The sequence below is a fragment of the Dunckerocampus dactyliophorus genome, chromosome 18, assembly GCF_027744805.1.
Source record: "Dunckerocampus dactyliophorus isolate RoL2022-P2 chromosome 18, RoL_Ddac_1.1, whole genome shotgun sequence".
Lineage (NCBI taxonomy): Eukaryota > Metazoa > Chordata > Actinopteri > Syngnathiformes > Syngnathidae > Dunckerocampus > Dunckerocampus dactyliophorus.
In genome coordinates, this window is record NC_072836.1 from 10,256,437 (window position 1) to 10,272,454 (window position 16,018).

The following is a 16,018-nucleotide window of genomic DNA, read 5'->3' on the forward strand; positions in this document are numbered from 1 at the left end:
ATATGAAAAAAATTGCAATGTTGACAGCATATTATACTTAATATTATTAACACATATTCCATAAACTCACCATCTGTCTGAATAAGGAAGCTCCAGCTGTGGCTTGAAGAGTTTGACTTGCTGCTCCTTGATCACATGATTGAGAACCTCCCGGTCAGACAGGTGTGGATATGGCTGACCAGTATTCTCAAAAAGCTCCCACAAAGTGACCCCCAAGGCCCTACAAAACCAAAATAAAAAGAAGAAATTGTTGTTGGAACTGCTGGGAAGAATACAGCTATGGAAGAAAAACTATCCTTTGCTGACCTCTAGTGGTTGGACTTTTGCAATGCGTGGATTCCAGAGCAAACTCGGCAACAGTCTTCCTTAATATGTCCAATTAAAGAGTGTCAAAAGACTTCATGTTTCAGCCTGCTAATAGTCTCCATCTGACAGGAAACATGAAGCTTCATCAAGCTTCATCAAATGCACTGAATGACTGACGTAGCAAGTAGGGCTTGGAGGTGCCAAATTTAAACCATTACCTAATGAAGAGCGAAGTAGCTCTTTACACGGGAACATTTTGACATGTCTTTATTCAGACAGACTCTTGTAACAAGAACTACCTTGCGTAACATTGCAATTTATGAGCGGGAAGCATTTGGCCAAGGAGACTGTCTACAGTCTACACTGTAGTGCTAGTGCTAGTGCCATGAGACATTACACACACTAGACTGCTATTTGAATGGGTCACATATTGACGGACGGATTGGATTTACTGTGACACTTCCATGAGAACTATTCAGTATACAGCTTCTGATTAGATGATAAACTAACTGATCTTAGTCTCTCAGAATTATGTCATTCGATTCGACCCACAGTCACTGAAAGACATGCCAATGAGATATACAGTATTCTATACCCACCAAACATTGCTGGCCTTCGTATGCTCCATCATGACTACACCCCCATGGCGCTCACCCACAAGTTCAGGAGCCAACCAGCGAAGGGGCGCGAATACATCGTCCTCTGTGATGATGTAATCCTCCTATAGTGACAAAATGATCAGAGCATGATTTCACAAAGACAACACACAAAAGAGTTTATTAGCCTGCAAAAGTGATTTACGCTCTCTTGCAGGCAATGCACGCTCACTGACTCACCAACCTCAACAGAAATAGACTCACCGGGTGACCTTATCTTAGGAGTATTAAATTCAAAGTGACACATCAGCAGAATTTAAGGAACGCTGCAGACAGGAGGGCCTTGGCGCGGTTAGCGCAGCTTGTCACGTCACCACAGAATTATACAATTGATTGCAGGCAAACACCTGCATTTCCTTCTTTATTCTCATAATTTTCACAACTTTTTATGCATGTGCAACTAAATCTCCAGGTAAATTGTTAGTTTCAATAATTTCATTATTACTTGTCAGATTGACAAGCTCGACCTCTGTTAAATCAGGAAATCTTTGTTGTTGAGCCCCGTTTGTTAGGCAGTGTGTGTTTCTCACCCGCACCACAATAGGGCTATGCGGCTTGTGTTACACAGTGACTGTATGACTAAGCCGCAGGGCACAGAAGGTGCCAGAAAACCTAACAGTCAATCTGTCATTTGATATTGAAAACAGTCACGTTTCTGTCTTACTTTATATGCATAAGGCCCGATTCCATAGTCTCCCACTTTGACTGTGAGGTCGGCCGTCAGGTAGCAGTTCCTCAGAGATAAATCACTGAAACACAAACACATGGGCAAGATAAGTTAGATAAATATATTCACATTCATAGAGTGTGCAGAATTTTTAAACTTTACAAATTAAGCTAATACAAGAACAAGAAGTGATTAAGACTCTGAAGGCAAAGAGGGCTTGCGTCTTTCGCCCTGCAACAAGACATGCACAAGGTCTATTCCTGACTCATGCATACAGTAGCAGGATATTCTTTCTTGAGGGAAATACAGCCTGTGCAAACTATTTGTGCTGTTGCCAGGAGAGGGCAACATATAACACTTTGTGACTCCCTTTCTCTCTGTGTGCATTAATTACAGTAAGTTTACATGGTATAGTTAATTCACAGGGAATCACTTGGGTAACATTTAGCAGGCACCATTTAAATCCTGCGCCATCTAATGACAAACACTGCTGACACAAGTGTTCTTGTGTGCACATGGCTCAGCTAGTGTGTCAAAGCGAGTGAAACCTCTGTAAGATAAATGGTTATTTATTTTAAACCCCTCTTGTCCGCGATCCTCTGCAGTTGGCTGCGTGCCCGATACTGGGAAACACAGCAGGAAATGAGGCATAAATGTTAACCCTAAAAGGCAAGTTGGCGGTATGGCGGCGATCACTCTCATAGCACTGAATAACAGCACAGTTTTTTTCCACAAATAATGCTATATTATCCACTTAAATACATACATTTCAATACCATTGAAGTATTTCAGTTGCTTGGGATTCAATAAAAAACTAACACTGTAGTTACTGAAAGTTATTTACAGCACAGCACGGGCACTAAATGTTCACTGCTGTCTAAACATTTTCAGGATTGCACACTCAACTACTTCATTTGTAGGAACCCCTCAGAGTTGTAACAAGGATTAAAACACAATTTCAAAAAACAAAAAAGAAATCGGGCTATCCTTTTACATGCAAAGAGCAGAATCATCATATGCCTCCTGGCAGCAGACAGCTGACACTGTGGCAATGCATCAGAGCTGTGTAATTGGAGCCCCTGGAGCTTATTCCGAGCATGCAAATAGAGCCGATGAGCTGAACATCGTATGTTACCATGAGCTGCAAGTTCCCAACACCCCCTCCCACCCGCTGTGTACTCTGCTGGCGGCCAGGCATGAAGTGCTCATTGCGGCTAAAGAAATGCCACCTCTCTTCTGGACAAACCATTTTTGGAAAACACTGGTATGAAAGCACTAAAGCAGCAAATATTATGATAACAAGCCATCTAATGTTAGATCCTCATTGACATAGTGCATAACAATTCACATATTTACTTATTTACTGCACCTTACAGTACGACCACATTTTAAAATGAATCTTCACATATATTTTAATCCTTAATCCTCTTTTTGTGATCTAAATACTAAAACCAGGAATGGAAGTGAGCATATAAAGCATACATGACCAGAGGTTGCAGTCAAAATGTCACACTGTGTTTCTGTCCTCACTGCACTGAATAGCAAGCTTCATTCTCCCAAAGGCTGCACTAAACTAGTCCGAAACCAGTGAAGTATGCACTTTTTGGAGTGCTACCTGTGCAAGAAGTTGTATTTGTGAAGATGAGTCAGACCAGCTGCGATTTCGCAGGCCATCCGTTGCAGCTGGAGCATCTCAGAACTTCTAAACGTACCGTCCTGCTGAGACAGATAGCCTCGCAAATCCCCCTGCAAACACAAACACACACAAAATCAATGTCTCACTCACACGTGCACATCAAGCAGAACATTTTAGCGAGAAGTTGCATCGCAGCAAGAGGACCATATCTTGTAGATGCACTGTGCAGGGGCTGCCACATGGGGGCAGTAAGTTAATCAGTTCCTGTCTTCTCCACTTCACTGAACTCTGGTAACTCCATTTAATGTGATCCCAGTGAACAGTCCAGATTTAAGTGCTCACGGGTAAAAGGAAAAAAGAAATACATCCATGAAGAAACATGTCAAACATTAATTCAGCAGCTGGCCCATCACAGAAGTCAATAAAAACGTTTATCTGGGGCACAAGCTTTACCTCCATTGAGACGAAGTACTGGATTTCACGGGACTTTGTGAATGCATAGCAGAGTGTTGATAATAGTTTCTTTCTTCCTAACGTTCAACCACAATGTATTAAAAAAGTACATTACGTTACAATATTAGTATGTGCAGTGAAGGCGATTAGTGAGCTTAGCAAATCTTCCTGAGGAATGAGTTAAGAACATACTGAGTACAGGCCGTGCACACACCAGTCATGAGGAGCTTTTGTTACAAATGTCTAATCACGTGCCGTTACCAAGGGCGGGCTTGTGCATGTGCACGTTTACGAGGGGGTTCCCTCTCTACGTCCTTCTTTAGGAATAGAGGAAGCATTGGGGGATCAACATCAGTCAGTGGATCACAGCACAGTCTAAGGTAGTAGACTGTGTACGTGAACATGTCCTAGACGGCATTAAGGGGTGATAAGTACTCTGGTTCTCGGATCCCGCAAGCTGGCTTTTTCCACTGTGTGCGAAAATCCATTGGAGATACACACTATCACAAGTGTGTCATATATCGGAATACGTCATGTTGTGTTTATTCTCCACATACATTTCCAGCAGACTGCCTCATGCAAAGTGACAAATGGTCAATTAAGTCCAATGAGTCTTTGAAAATTATATCCTTTGCACTCGTGGAAAAATTACAACACCCTATAGGACTTTTGTGGCGTCCCCTATGGGTTGTGCTCAAAATGCTTTTGGAAGACATGTACACACATCCTGTATCTTTTCTAAGTCATGTCAGTGCCATTGCAAAGATGTTTTGGTTGATTTAACATGTTTGTCTGCAAGTATGTACCACAATTTTGTGCCGATTTGGGTGTTTTGTAGAGCATGTCAAGCTCATCGGGTGTCCTTCAAAATGATAGTATGTGTTGACATATTTGACACTGTCATGAGAAGCAATCACAGGGGACCACTACAGACGCACATGGGGACACATTCACGTCAGGTGTGAACCGACGTGCTTAAAAAGGATGCCCACTTGTGATCAGACCCCCCCGCCTGTGGAATGTTAAAGCTGAGTCTTGTAGTCTCAATCACTTTGACCCAAACACGCAAGCAAACACAAATCTCCGGGAAGCAGTATTCACAGAAGAGCTAAAATTGATATATGGTAAGCGATACGCTCGGGATGTACATTTATTTATGACGCCTGCACAGGCGCTGATTAGGACTAGAGAGGGGGGGAGAGCCTATGTGGTTGATAAAACAACATAACCTGTGAGTGACTACAACAATTGGGGGGATCCAACAATGTGTTTCCAATGACGTCCAGTCATCACATAGATACAGAAAAAGTAACAAGTATGGACAATGAATAGGTTAATACAATAACCTTGTAGAATAATCAGGGATTTTTGAAAGCAATACACACAGTCAGCTGGCTCATGTCAGACACTCTGAACCAGTGAAGGAGCGTAACTACGTCCCACTATCAGACAGGAGATGCATACATTAGAGGCTGTCACTCGCACAGTATGTGGTATGTGACATTCTGTGGCCCCAGCACCAGTTGCCTAATGTATTTTGATGTCTAAAATGCTTTGAGTCAGGGTTACCCAGCACTGGTGATACGGGGCGGAAAAACCACCATCAATCACCAAGGCTGTCAGGGAGAAACGTCACCGTATGCTGTCTTTTTGGGATTTGTCATGTTGTTGCTGACCGCAGCAAAACACAGCAAGAACATAAAGATCACAGTTCACCACATCTTACCACAGCTTGTCACCACTTGTTATAGATAATATGTTTTAAAACAGCTACTACAGTGCACATGAGCCAATGAATTTTGCACCAGCCTGGCACATGTCCTTGTGTATGTGTGTACATTCATGAAGAGACAGTTAGGGAGGACACGCTCGTCTGTGAAGATTTCCTTTTCAATGAAATAGTCATATAATAATTAATTAAATATAAGAAACTAATATGTTTTATTGTGTGCTTATTGTGGTTTATATTGTTTAAGTGTGCAAGAGTAGGGGGTACATGATTTAAGATCAAATGTCTGCGTAAAGGGAGAACCACTCCCCGAAGACTATTGTTTTTAATGTTATCTTTAAGCAGGATCCAAACACAATATTAAACACTGTTTTAAATATCTGTCTGACACTGTCAATCAAAAATGATATACGGAATGTTGAGTCTATATGCTATACTCAAACATTAACATACATGCGCGTGCACGCACACGCACACGCACACACACACACACACACACACACACGCTGACTGGTAGGAGTCATTCCCTCTCCTGTCAAGAGACTTAACTAGAGCTGGCTGGGTGACCACAGTGCCAGGACACCAGCCAGGGCCTGGAACCTGATAATATAATCATGCCCAGCAACGTGATGCAATGTCTGGGCATGGGGTGGTGCTGAACCGGAACCTGCTGGGCACGTCGCTGAGTCGGAGAACAAGGAAGCAAGCGGGTTAGTCATTCATAGTACGAAACTCTCTCTATTCAAATAGCCAGACTCGATCATTTCAAACAGGCACTACAACAGGCTTCAGTCGGTCACACCTTTTTGAGCAGGTTGTGTAAACTCAATGTATACACTCATGCACAAGATAACATTTGGCTGTTACTTGAGTGCCATGATCCACTGCTATTAAGGAGAACGACACCATATTTGGCTGCTGTAGACATAACTTACTGTAGTTTTTGTTTAGTTTGCTAAAGTCTGAACTAAACAAGTCTCCAAAATACACAAGTCGCCGGCCGTAAAAATGCACAAACACAGCAACTGCTAGTGTCGACACTGGAGGAGCGTAAATGGAGCTTGTTGCTTTACTGGGTTGAGGTGGGAATGTGAGAAGTGTCAGGCTTAGATGAGCTATGTGACAGGAGGAGGGAGGATGTGAGGTGGGATGTGTTGGAGAAGGGGGAGGCAGCTACTCGTAGGAAGGGCCCAACCCACCCAGAATAGAAAGAGAAACAGGAAATAAATCATCTGCCATGACGTAGCCTTATGTTAAGATAAATACAAGGTCTAATTCGGGATTCAGACAGTGGGCCCTGAGTGGTCCAGATGGTCAATAGGGCAGGTCAGCTATGCAAGCTTTCTGGACTGGATTTTAACAGGTCCTGCCTGATGAATTTGTGAGTGTGGTAGACTGACAAGACCAGTTCTCAAGTGATGAATTAACAGTTCTCACTCTTTAGGTTATCAACAGCGATAAGCACTGATCATGTAGACAGTGCAATTAGCTGTAAATGCCCTTTATTGACTGCAACTGGCTGGCAACTAGTCCAGGGTGTACCCCGGCTCCCGCCCAAAGTCAGCTGGGATAGGCTCCAGTATATCCCCGCGACCCAAATGAGCATAGAAAACGAATGAATGAATGAATGAATGACTGACTGTCCTGCATTGATCCATTCAGTTGTTTAAACATCAAAAGCAAGGATCATTTTTAAAAACATTGAGAAACATCTCAAAAATGGGAATGCTACAGAAATAGCAAAGTGTTTGCCTTGCAAAAAAAGCAATTTTTCCCTTGAATTTATTTTAACATCAAGTAATGTCATGCTTTACGTTAAGAATTTCAATTTACTACTACCTCCTCAGTTTAAAATTTGTAAATTTTTCCACCAACTGCTACTACATTTTCCCATTAAAAGCACACAGCAAAATGTCTCACGTTTTAGAATTTTCTGGACAGAACAGTGAACAGTGGAGAAATGTAAACACTGTCTTTTAAAGGGTTAAAAAAACGAAAAGTTCATATTTGTTATGTACCGTAAATTTCCGACTATAAACCGCTAATTTTTTCCCACACTTTGAACCCTGCAGCTTTAACAATGAATGCTGCTAATTTATGGCTAAAAAAACTACAGTTCCCACGATGCTTAAAGCACAGATTCAGGAAGTTGGATTAGCGAAGTGGACGCTAATGCCACAAGTCTTATGCAGCAATCATGGTTTGATCTGACAAATCTTAAGTTTGATCAAGTGTAGAATTACTAAAGCTGCTGCTTAGACTGCTTGGACTGCGGCAGCTATTGAACTCTGATGAAATAAAGCGTCTCACAACTCATCTCTCTCATCAGCGAGTGACGCTGGGAACACAGAGTGTAGGTTTATAGTGTGTCTTTCTGTGTAAATATCCCATGTTACAATGTGGACACCTGCCACTTACAGTCAATTGCGGCCTATATATGCACAACATTTTTTTTTGTCTTTAAATTTGGTGGGTGCGTCTTATATTCAGGTGCGCTCAATAGTCCAGAATTTATGGTATTTTTCAGGCAGAAGTTGTTTTAAACAGCTGACTTGTCTGAAAAATATTTTGACTGCAGTTTTTGGGAAGCTGACCTCTTTTTAGTCGGCTCAAACATGTGAGAGCATTTTAAAAACCTCTTTACGGTTCATAGGGCTCCACAGTATCGGTAACTCACCATTTCACAGTACTCAAATACAAGCAGAAATGGAATCGCTTCAACACACTGTCCAAGGCACTGGAGGATGTTTGGGTGTTGCAATACTCTGAGGACAAAATAACATGACAAACATTGTTGACTGTATACAGCAGCAAAACACAAATAAAATGAATATATGACAAATACTACTTATACAACGGAGATTTTCAAATAGACATTCACCTATAAGGATCTGCCTGTTGCAGGAAGTCATTCTGCTCCTTGGAATTTGCATTAGCTTTTAGCTCCTTTACTACCAATCTGGTGCCACCTGGATCTGTGTAGATTTCACTCAGAATCACCTGTTAATACAAAATCTGCATTTTAACACAACCCACAAATATGCTTTGTAAAAACCTGTATGTAAAAGGTAGGTAGATTAGGTTCATTTTGTTTTCTTATTGAATTAATGTTCAATTTCTTATACTCAGACACTTTTTTACTATATGTAAAAAATCTTACCTGGCCAAACCACCCATTGCCAATCTCTTGGATGTAACTGAGACTATGGCGGGCTACCTGGAAGCCTGTGGATCCCCCTGTGAATCCAACCACAGTCCAGCACTGTAATTATGAACGAAACCACTAAGGGAGAAGAGAAAGTCTTTGTCAGTTCTCCAACCTGTGATGGGCGCATTAGGTTGGAGGTGCGGGGGTCCAGGCAAGGCCACGGGGGAGACGGCGAGGGTGTACACCTCAGCCGGGGACTGCATAGACGGCGTGTCCTCCGCTGGCGGGGTGAAGTCAATTTCATCGTCAAAGTGATCTTCGAACTCCTGCATCAAGAAATTTCAAAAGTGGTCACTATTATTTGAGAACTCATGCCATGTAGGACAACTCTCTTGCAATCACTATGCAGTCTCCAAATATTACAGCTGTTCTCAGGTGCATTCAATCGATCACAAGTGGACTGTTCAGGTTGTCTGAGAAGACATTTCACCTCTCATCCGAGCAAGCTTCATCAGTTAATGCTCAAAGACTAAGTAGGACCCACACCAGTCAGACTAGATAGGACAGCTCTAGTCTGAGAGCTTGGTACAAGATCGAATCTATGTATCCCCTAAAGGAGGAGGCAGGTCCAGACAGGAATGGTTGGCTCTTCAGTGGTGTCAGATAACAATCTGTAGGATACCACCGGGTGGGGTCTCTGCCCTCCAATGATGGTCGTTTGGGTGTTAGCATTCGTTAGCATCCCGTTCAGATGTAATGATGGTCATGGGCCCACCAAAGTGAAACGAAGGTGGCTGTGGCTTGTTTATTTGTTTGAGGCCAAATGATTCAATCTTTTAGGAAGGGTTGAAAGGGCAGTATTGTATGTGGGTGACAAGTGGTTATGTAGAACCCCCCCCAGTACACCACATTGTTCTTCTGGGAATGGTGTGTCCTGTCTTTGGGGTGTACCGACCTCTGATACCACCCAAACGACAATCGTTGGCAGGCATTCTAACGATCGTCATTTGATACCACTGAAGAGCCAACCATCCCTGTCTGGATCTGCCTCTTCCTTCCGAGGATAAATAGACTGGATCTTGCACCAAGCTCTCAGACTAGATCTGTCCTATCTAGTCAGACTGGTGTGTGTCCCACCTAGTCTTTGAGCATGAACCGATGAACCCCGCTCGAATGAGAGGCGAAACGTCTTCTAAGACAACCTGAACAGTCCAGATACCATCGATCGAATGCCCTGAGAATATGATGACCTGGGTGAATGAGAATATTCACAGGCATTACAGTTGTTAATCTTGATCTACTTTAATGTAATGTCATATAGTGCACTGGACATTTTGGCCAATCATGGTCAGGCTAAGTGCCTCCTGAGACTCTCACCTTGAAATTGATCTCCCTCTCCTTGCAGCAGGTCACACAGTTTACCAACAGTACCACCAGGACCACCAGTGCTGTCAGGGACACCGTCAGAGACAGGTAGAGGGACACGTACAATGGGTCGCCTGAGCCTCTGTCTGCAATGTCAGAAAAAAAAGGGCCATAAAGATGTTGAATCATTCACTTTTTAATGAAAAAAGTCACCGCTTTTAAGTGTTTCGTAGAATTTAGGCACTCCAGGAAGATTTTTCAACAATGAATACAGATGGATTGTAGTCCGTTCAAAACAGGTTTCACTTTCAGGTTTATCCAGGCTGAGTGTGGGGAAACATGAGTGGGGTGGAGTTTGTGTACCCTGAAGCAGCTGATGGTCCAGCAAGAGGAGGACGCTGCTGCGCTGGCACTATCAAAAGTCAGGGCAGATGGAAGCCATGCAAGTCACCCACTAATTTACCAGCTTACACATACTATCTAGTAGTAGTTGTTAGGGCTGTCGTGAGATCTCATACAAATACAATTACATACTGCTACTACAATAACTACTACTATTTTACTGAGCCAATAAATATTTCTAAAAGTACCTGCATTGTTTTGTGACACAGTTAGATTTTAAAAAATGTGTTTGTCGAGTCATATTTTTTCATCATACTGTTCTGACAATTTATGTTAAAATCTCGTCTCATCTCATTCTGGTGGACCCAATCTCGTGCATCGTCTAGTCACGTGGGTTGGGTGTTTCGTGACAGCCCCAGTATTTGCCTGCTGTACTGCATGAGAAAATCCCAAAGATAAGCACCATGACAAATATAGACAACAGAATACTGGTAGTCCTAATATTCTCGAGGCAAGTTTTGACCTGTCAGTAAGTTCTCTCACCATGTCCATCTTGGCTGATCTTCCAAATATCACTGCCCATTTGAAAGATGTGACCACCTGTCAGTCACTCTTTGATGTGCTGAGTCAATAGTCAAAAGATGTTAGAGTCAATCTCTCATTCTGGCAGCTTTGACTTGATGTGTGTATGTCGTCGTTATACACGCACAAGGAGGAACCAACCAACTATTTTGCAATGTCGGACTGACCTAATACTTCTGTCCATATGGTGCAAGGGTATTCTTGCACACACAGTGTGTTCAAATGTGCAAAAAAAGTCACAATCAACCAATTTTTTCTATATCAAAGTAACTGAAGGATGTCAGGTACATCCTGTATATTCGGTGGTATAAACGACATCTTCAGCGGAACTACAAATTCCTAACAAATAGTGGGTGTGAAATAAACATAATCCACATTTGAAGTGTATTGTAAGTGTCAGCTACAATTAAATCTAATTTAGTTTTACATATACTAGAAGTCCCTACTGATAAATCCAGATTAGATTCCTTAATCATTTCACTTAAGATCAAAACAAATTTGTCACACAAACTTTTGCCCCTAAGCAGCTTAGTTTCTGCAGCCACAATGCAAACATGCAAGCTTTTGAAAGAACTTTGTTTTGTTGCCATCTAATGAGATCATTTTATCACTACTGAAACACTTAATCAGCATCAATCACACTGTACTGGGAAGTGGTTCCTTTGAATAATCAATACAAGGGAAAACAGTGGCATTTTAATTTAGACACAGCTACCAACGTTCTTGAACACACCTAACCTCTTTAAGAACACAAGCTACTGGTTTATGGGGCATAAAAATGTGTACTTATGAGTTAAACGTATGCCTAATACTAAAATATCAAGGTTGCTGACAGTTACGATTTATTACTTGGAGGTAAAGAAGTGACAGGAAAAAAACAACTATTTGACTTGACAGAATGCCGAAAATATGAGCAAAGCACAAAGACACTCTTCATTTGAGAAGTCACAAAGATGTGATGTTAGCTAACAACAAAACAAGAGAAAGGAAAAAAAAACAACAGCATGAACCGAGGTCGATTGGGCATAGGCCTGTCATGATAATAGATAAATCGATTAATCCAATGATGAAAAAAAAAACAGGTAATAATTATGACGCTCTCCATAAATTGACATATGCATGTACGCGTGTGTTTCATCTGCTCATCTGTCAGGCTGGCTAACAAGCGCATTGGTTCTATAGTGGAATGAACGGAGAGAGTGAGCCCTCCTCTCATTCAGCCTCTTTGTGGAGGCGGGGCTACTAGTGAGTGGCTACAGAGGGTTAGCAGTTATCTTTGTGAGCCAGCCTACGCTAACACAAATGAAGGCACAGAAGCAATGGTTTCCGAGGCCAATGCCACAGTGTGGGAATATTTCGGTTTTGAACAGAATGAAGAAGATGAGCGCATGAACACAGACGACTGACACGGACTGTTATCTCAACTGGGAAAAAAAACTACCGATGGAGGTGCCTCGGGCAGTGGAGCCTTCGTCCCGACAGTCACCGCTTACTGAGGCGTTTGTTCGGTAAGTATAAACAAAACAGTGCAAGATTGTGCGTGCTTACAGACAAGTGTCGCTCGCTACAAATTTTAAACATACGTACGGGCAACTTCTGTGTCAAGCTGATGTGGCCCACACAAGTACACTATACTTGAGTACCAACTAGTGGTTCAAATGTGAATTACACCTCTCATGACAATAATGAAAAAATGGTCTAAAATAATGTCGATAATATCGATAAGATGATAATTTGTAGCACAATTATCAACCAGCAAAATTTGTTATCGTGACAGGGCTGCCCTAAATGCAACACTGTCGTGGCCACACATCAGAATCTACTGGAAGGCTAATTGGTGGAAAAAAACCTGTCACTCCACATCATGTGCGCTGTAAAACCTGCATTTAAAACTAACACTTTTATCCAAATAGGGTATCTACATGTACTATATTTGGACATTGCATAAGACAGTACACCTGACAATATGAGAAATAAGGTTGTGTTACAGAATATTTTTCCATACCGGGCAGGTGCACCTACATGGCATCAGTTGTCCTGTGTTAATCCTTAATAATTGAGTCATGGCTTCAGATGATGACTTGGAAGAGCCCACCATATGACACAGTGAGATTTTGGGACAAATATGGAAAGGAGCTGCCAGCTCTTATTTTGTGCTGCATATTTCAGTAAGGCATTCATACAACAGAGGTGGAGCTGACCCATTTTTGCAAATTTCTCCTTACTGGTAGTTACAATAGTGCAGTGTTACATAAAGAATAAACCATGCTCTTGTCCGATTGGCTGATGTGTTTGGGCTCTTAAAAATAGTTAGGAAGCACAATGAATCATTCGTTTGAGGACGTGCAAGTTCAGTTATGGGAAAAATCTGGAAAAAAATCTTCAACAATAATTAGAAGATTATTCAGGCTTTAGTTTAGCAAAATAGCAGTCAATTTAGGCCCAAAAGAAATGTCAGGCATGATAATGAGCACAAGCATGCACCCAGCCAGAGCCCAGACCTAAAATTATAAGAAAAAAATGTGTACAACCCATGACATTTGTATGTACAAAGGTATGTACCAAATTTGGTGGTGATTCGGCTAAACACCCTAAAACTACAGAGGGGGTTTTGTAGAGCATACTGACACAATCTGACACATTAGAAGTGAGGCTGAATGATTATTTTCTTAGTCAATTAATCTGATTTGTTGCTTCCATTTATCGAATAATCATGGTTTGCCTAAAACACAAAGATAATAAGTCTGCTTTCATGAATGAGTAAGGGAATTTAAAAAATATTCATTTGAGAGGCTGAAATCAGAGGATTGTTTTTAAATCAAAAACGGTGAATCATTTTCCGCGAGGAAAAGTGGTCAAGTATTTCCAATATCAATCTACAGGAGTGATGTCTCCAGTGAACACAGGCTATCATAGGACAGGCCGAATTGTGAAGGCTAACTTTGGTGTTAAAAGTGACTAAAACATCATGGAAAGCGGGGGCCAATATTCAATCCGACAGCATAGACATGTTCCTGTCACCTGATTGTCACAACAAATAAGGTCAAGGTCAAGTTATAATAAAACAATAAAATAATAAAACATTGACAAAGCAGCTAAAGCCAAACTACACCATGTGTCTTTCCCATGTTCAGTGGGACACAACAGAGAATGCTGCAGCTTTGCAGATTTGACCCACTCATTTCCATACATTTTAATGAGAATCATGTGTTGCATTCAGGTCAACAGGTCAACATGTAGCCTGAGATGGCCAAAGGACAGGTTTGCAATGTCATAAAACCATTAAAAACTATTCCAACATCTTCTTCCCGTATGCTGTAGTATGACTGAGCAAACAATATTGCTGCTAATAATTGACCAAGGCTGATAAACATGGAATGCGGGTGGCAGTTATACATTACCAGCTTTATTATAAAATATTCACCTTTCCTCTAGGATCTTTGACTAGTGTTGTTACGGCAGATCACTACTGTCATATACAGGATCTCTGCGGAGTGTTTTTGCCACAGTTTTAAAACCACAGCACACACCTATTATAGAAAAGATCTTTGACTAACATTTTTGCTGTAGGTCCTTCAAGACAGCAGCAGCGCTCTCCTCTCACATAGAGGATCGTTAACTAGCGTTTTTGCTGCAAACCTGTGACAACAGCAAAGCACTTATGTTACATAGAGGATCTCTGCTGAGTGTTTTTGCAGTCAGTCCTTAAAAACAGCACAACACTGCCATCATAGAAAAGATCTGACCAGCATTTCCGCTGTATGTCCTTAAAAACAGTAGAGTTCTGCCATTCGGAGAATCGTTGACTTGCGTTTTAGCAGTAGATCCTTAAAAACAGCAGCACACGCCTGTAATGTAGAGGTGACTGGTGTTTTTGCAGTAGGTCCCGTCACATAGATGATCTTTGACTACTGTTTTTTTGCAATACTGTCATTCCATCAAAACGGGAGCCTGCTCTTCTTATATACAGGATATTTGATTAGTGTTTCTGCAGTTGTTCCTTCGAATCGAGCACTCCTGTCACATATGGAGGATCTTTGACTAGCATGTTTGCCAGCAGAGTGCTCCTGTAATATGAGGATGACACAAGTGATAACATCGTGCTTCTGTTTTAATGTACGACTTTATTCATTAATACAATTTTACTGAGGTTTCTGCCTTGTGCTGACATTAAAAGAAGTTTGGCCCCCAGTCCTTAGCATGCTGAAAATGTGACTCCCGGTACAATTTAGTATATAGCCCTGATCTACTGTGTTATGTCATACATTTTATGACATACTGTATGACATGTATGATACACGTCAAAGGTTAGCACGCTTGTAGTTGTAGTGAGCTATACTGCAGTATCTTACAGGCGTTAGCAATACACAAAGCAATGTCGGAAATCACGGCAACTGTTTATCAAGTAAGCGTCTTTATTGGATTGTAGGTACCCTGCTAGGTTACTCACTGATGCTACAAGCTAACACGGCTAAACAGACTGACTGTCATATTCAGTGAACAGACGGGTATTTAACAGCAATTCAGCTCAGTATGTAGTCTTACCTGCTCTGTGGTGAAACTGAACAGGAGCCCCTTGAGTCAGCCAGCATGCCGACAGAAAAATGGCATTGCCCAGCAACAAAACACATCCAGGACGGGTCTTCATCCTCCTGGCTTAGCTAACAAGAAGCTAGACGGTTGGAGTGTCCTCGTAGACAAAAAATGGCAGGTATGATGCTGAGTAGAGTGTTTCAACCATTGGTTAATATTATATCGTTAAGAAGCATTTTCTTACTGTTTAGCCGTCCAATTAGCCTGCTAGCTTCAGCTAGCATGTCAATGGTAACAGTATTAGCTAGCTAACGACAACAAACACGGCTACGAAAAGCACCGTCCCGTTGTCCATTCTGACAAAAGGGGCGACCACCACTTCCGGCTTAACATATTTGCTTAAAGCCCGCTTTTGACGTTATTCAAACAAGTAGCATGTTCAAATCAAACCTGACTATCATGAAACTCATCCCCTCCAAAGCGCCATATTTCCTTCGCGACGTCACATCACGAAATCAGGCGTTCACCGGCACGTGATTGACAGTCTTCATAACCAATCACTGTAGGGCATACTGGCACGTTCGAACACATACGACCAATC

General features: G+C 41.8%; 1 protein-coding gene across 1 annotated transcript in view; it reads right to left on the reverse strand.

Annotated features, from left to right (window-relative positions):
* Positions 1–15,932, reverse strand: part of lmtk2 (lemur tyrosine kinase 2) — a 25,027-nt gene extending 9,095 nt beyond the window's left edge. The window contains exons 1-11 of the mRNA XM_054759348.1: positions 15,662–15,932; positions 15,430–15,574; positions 9,973–10,106; positions 8,768–8,921; positions 8,608–8,684; positions 8,329–8,447; positions 8,125–8,212; positions 3,245–3,375; positions 1,627–1,711; positions 906–1,027; positions 71–220 (exon numbers count right to left, since the gene is read on the reverse strand). Of these exons, the coding sequence (XP_054615323.1) occupies positions 71–220; positions 906–1,027; positions 1,627–1,711; positions 3,245–3,375; positions 8,125–8,212; positions 8,329–8,447; positions 8,608–8,684; positions 8,768–8,921; positions 9,973–10,106; positions 15,430–15,532 (1,163 nt within the window). The 5' untranslated portion in view covers positions 15,533–15,574; positions 15,662–15,932. The remainder of the gene's footprint in view (positions 1–70; positions 221–905; positions 1,028–1,626; positions 1,712–3,244; positions 3,376–8,124; positions 8,213–8,328; positions 8,448–8,607; positions 8,685–8,767; positions 8,922–9,972; positions 10,107–15,429; positions 15,575–15,661) is intronic.
* Between the last annotated feature and the right edge of the window lie 86 nt (positions 15,933–16,018).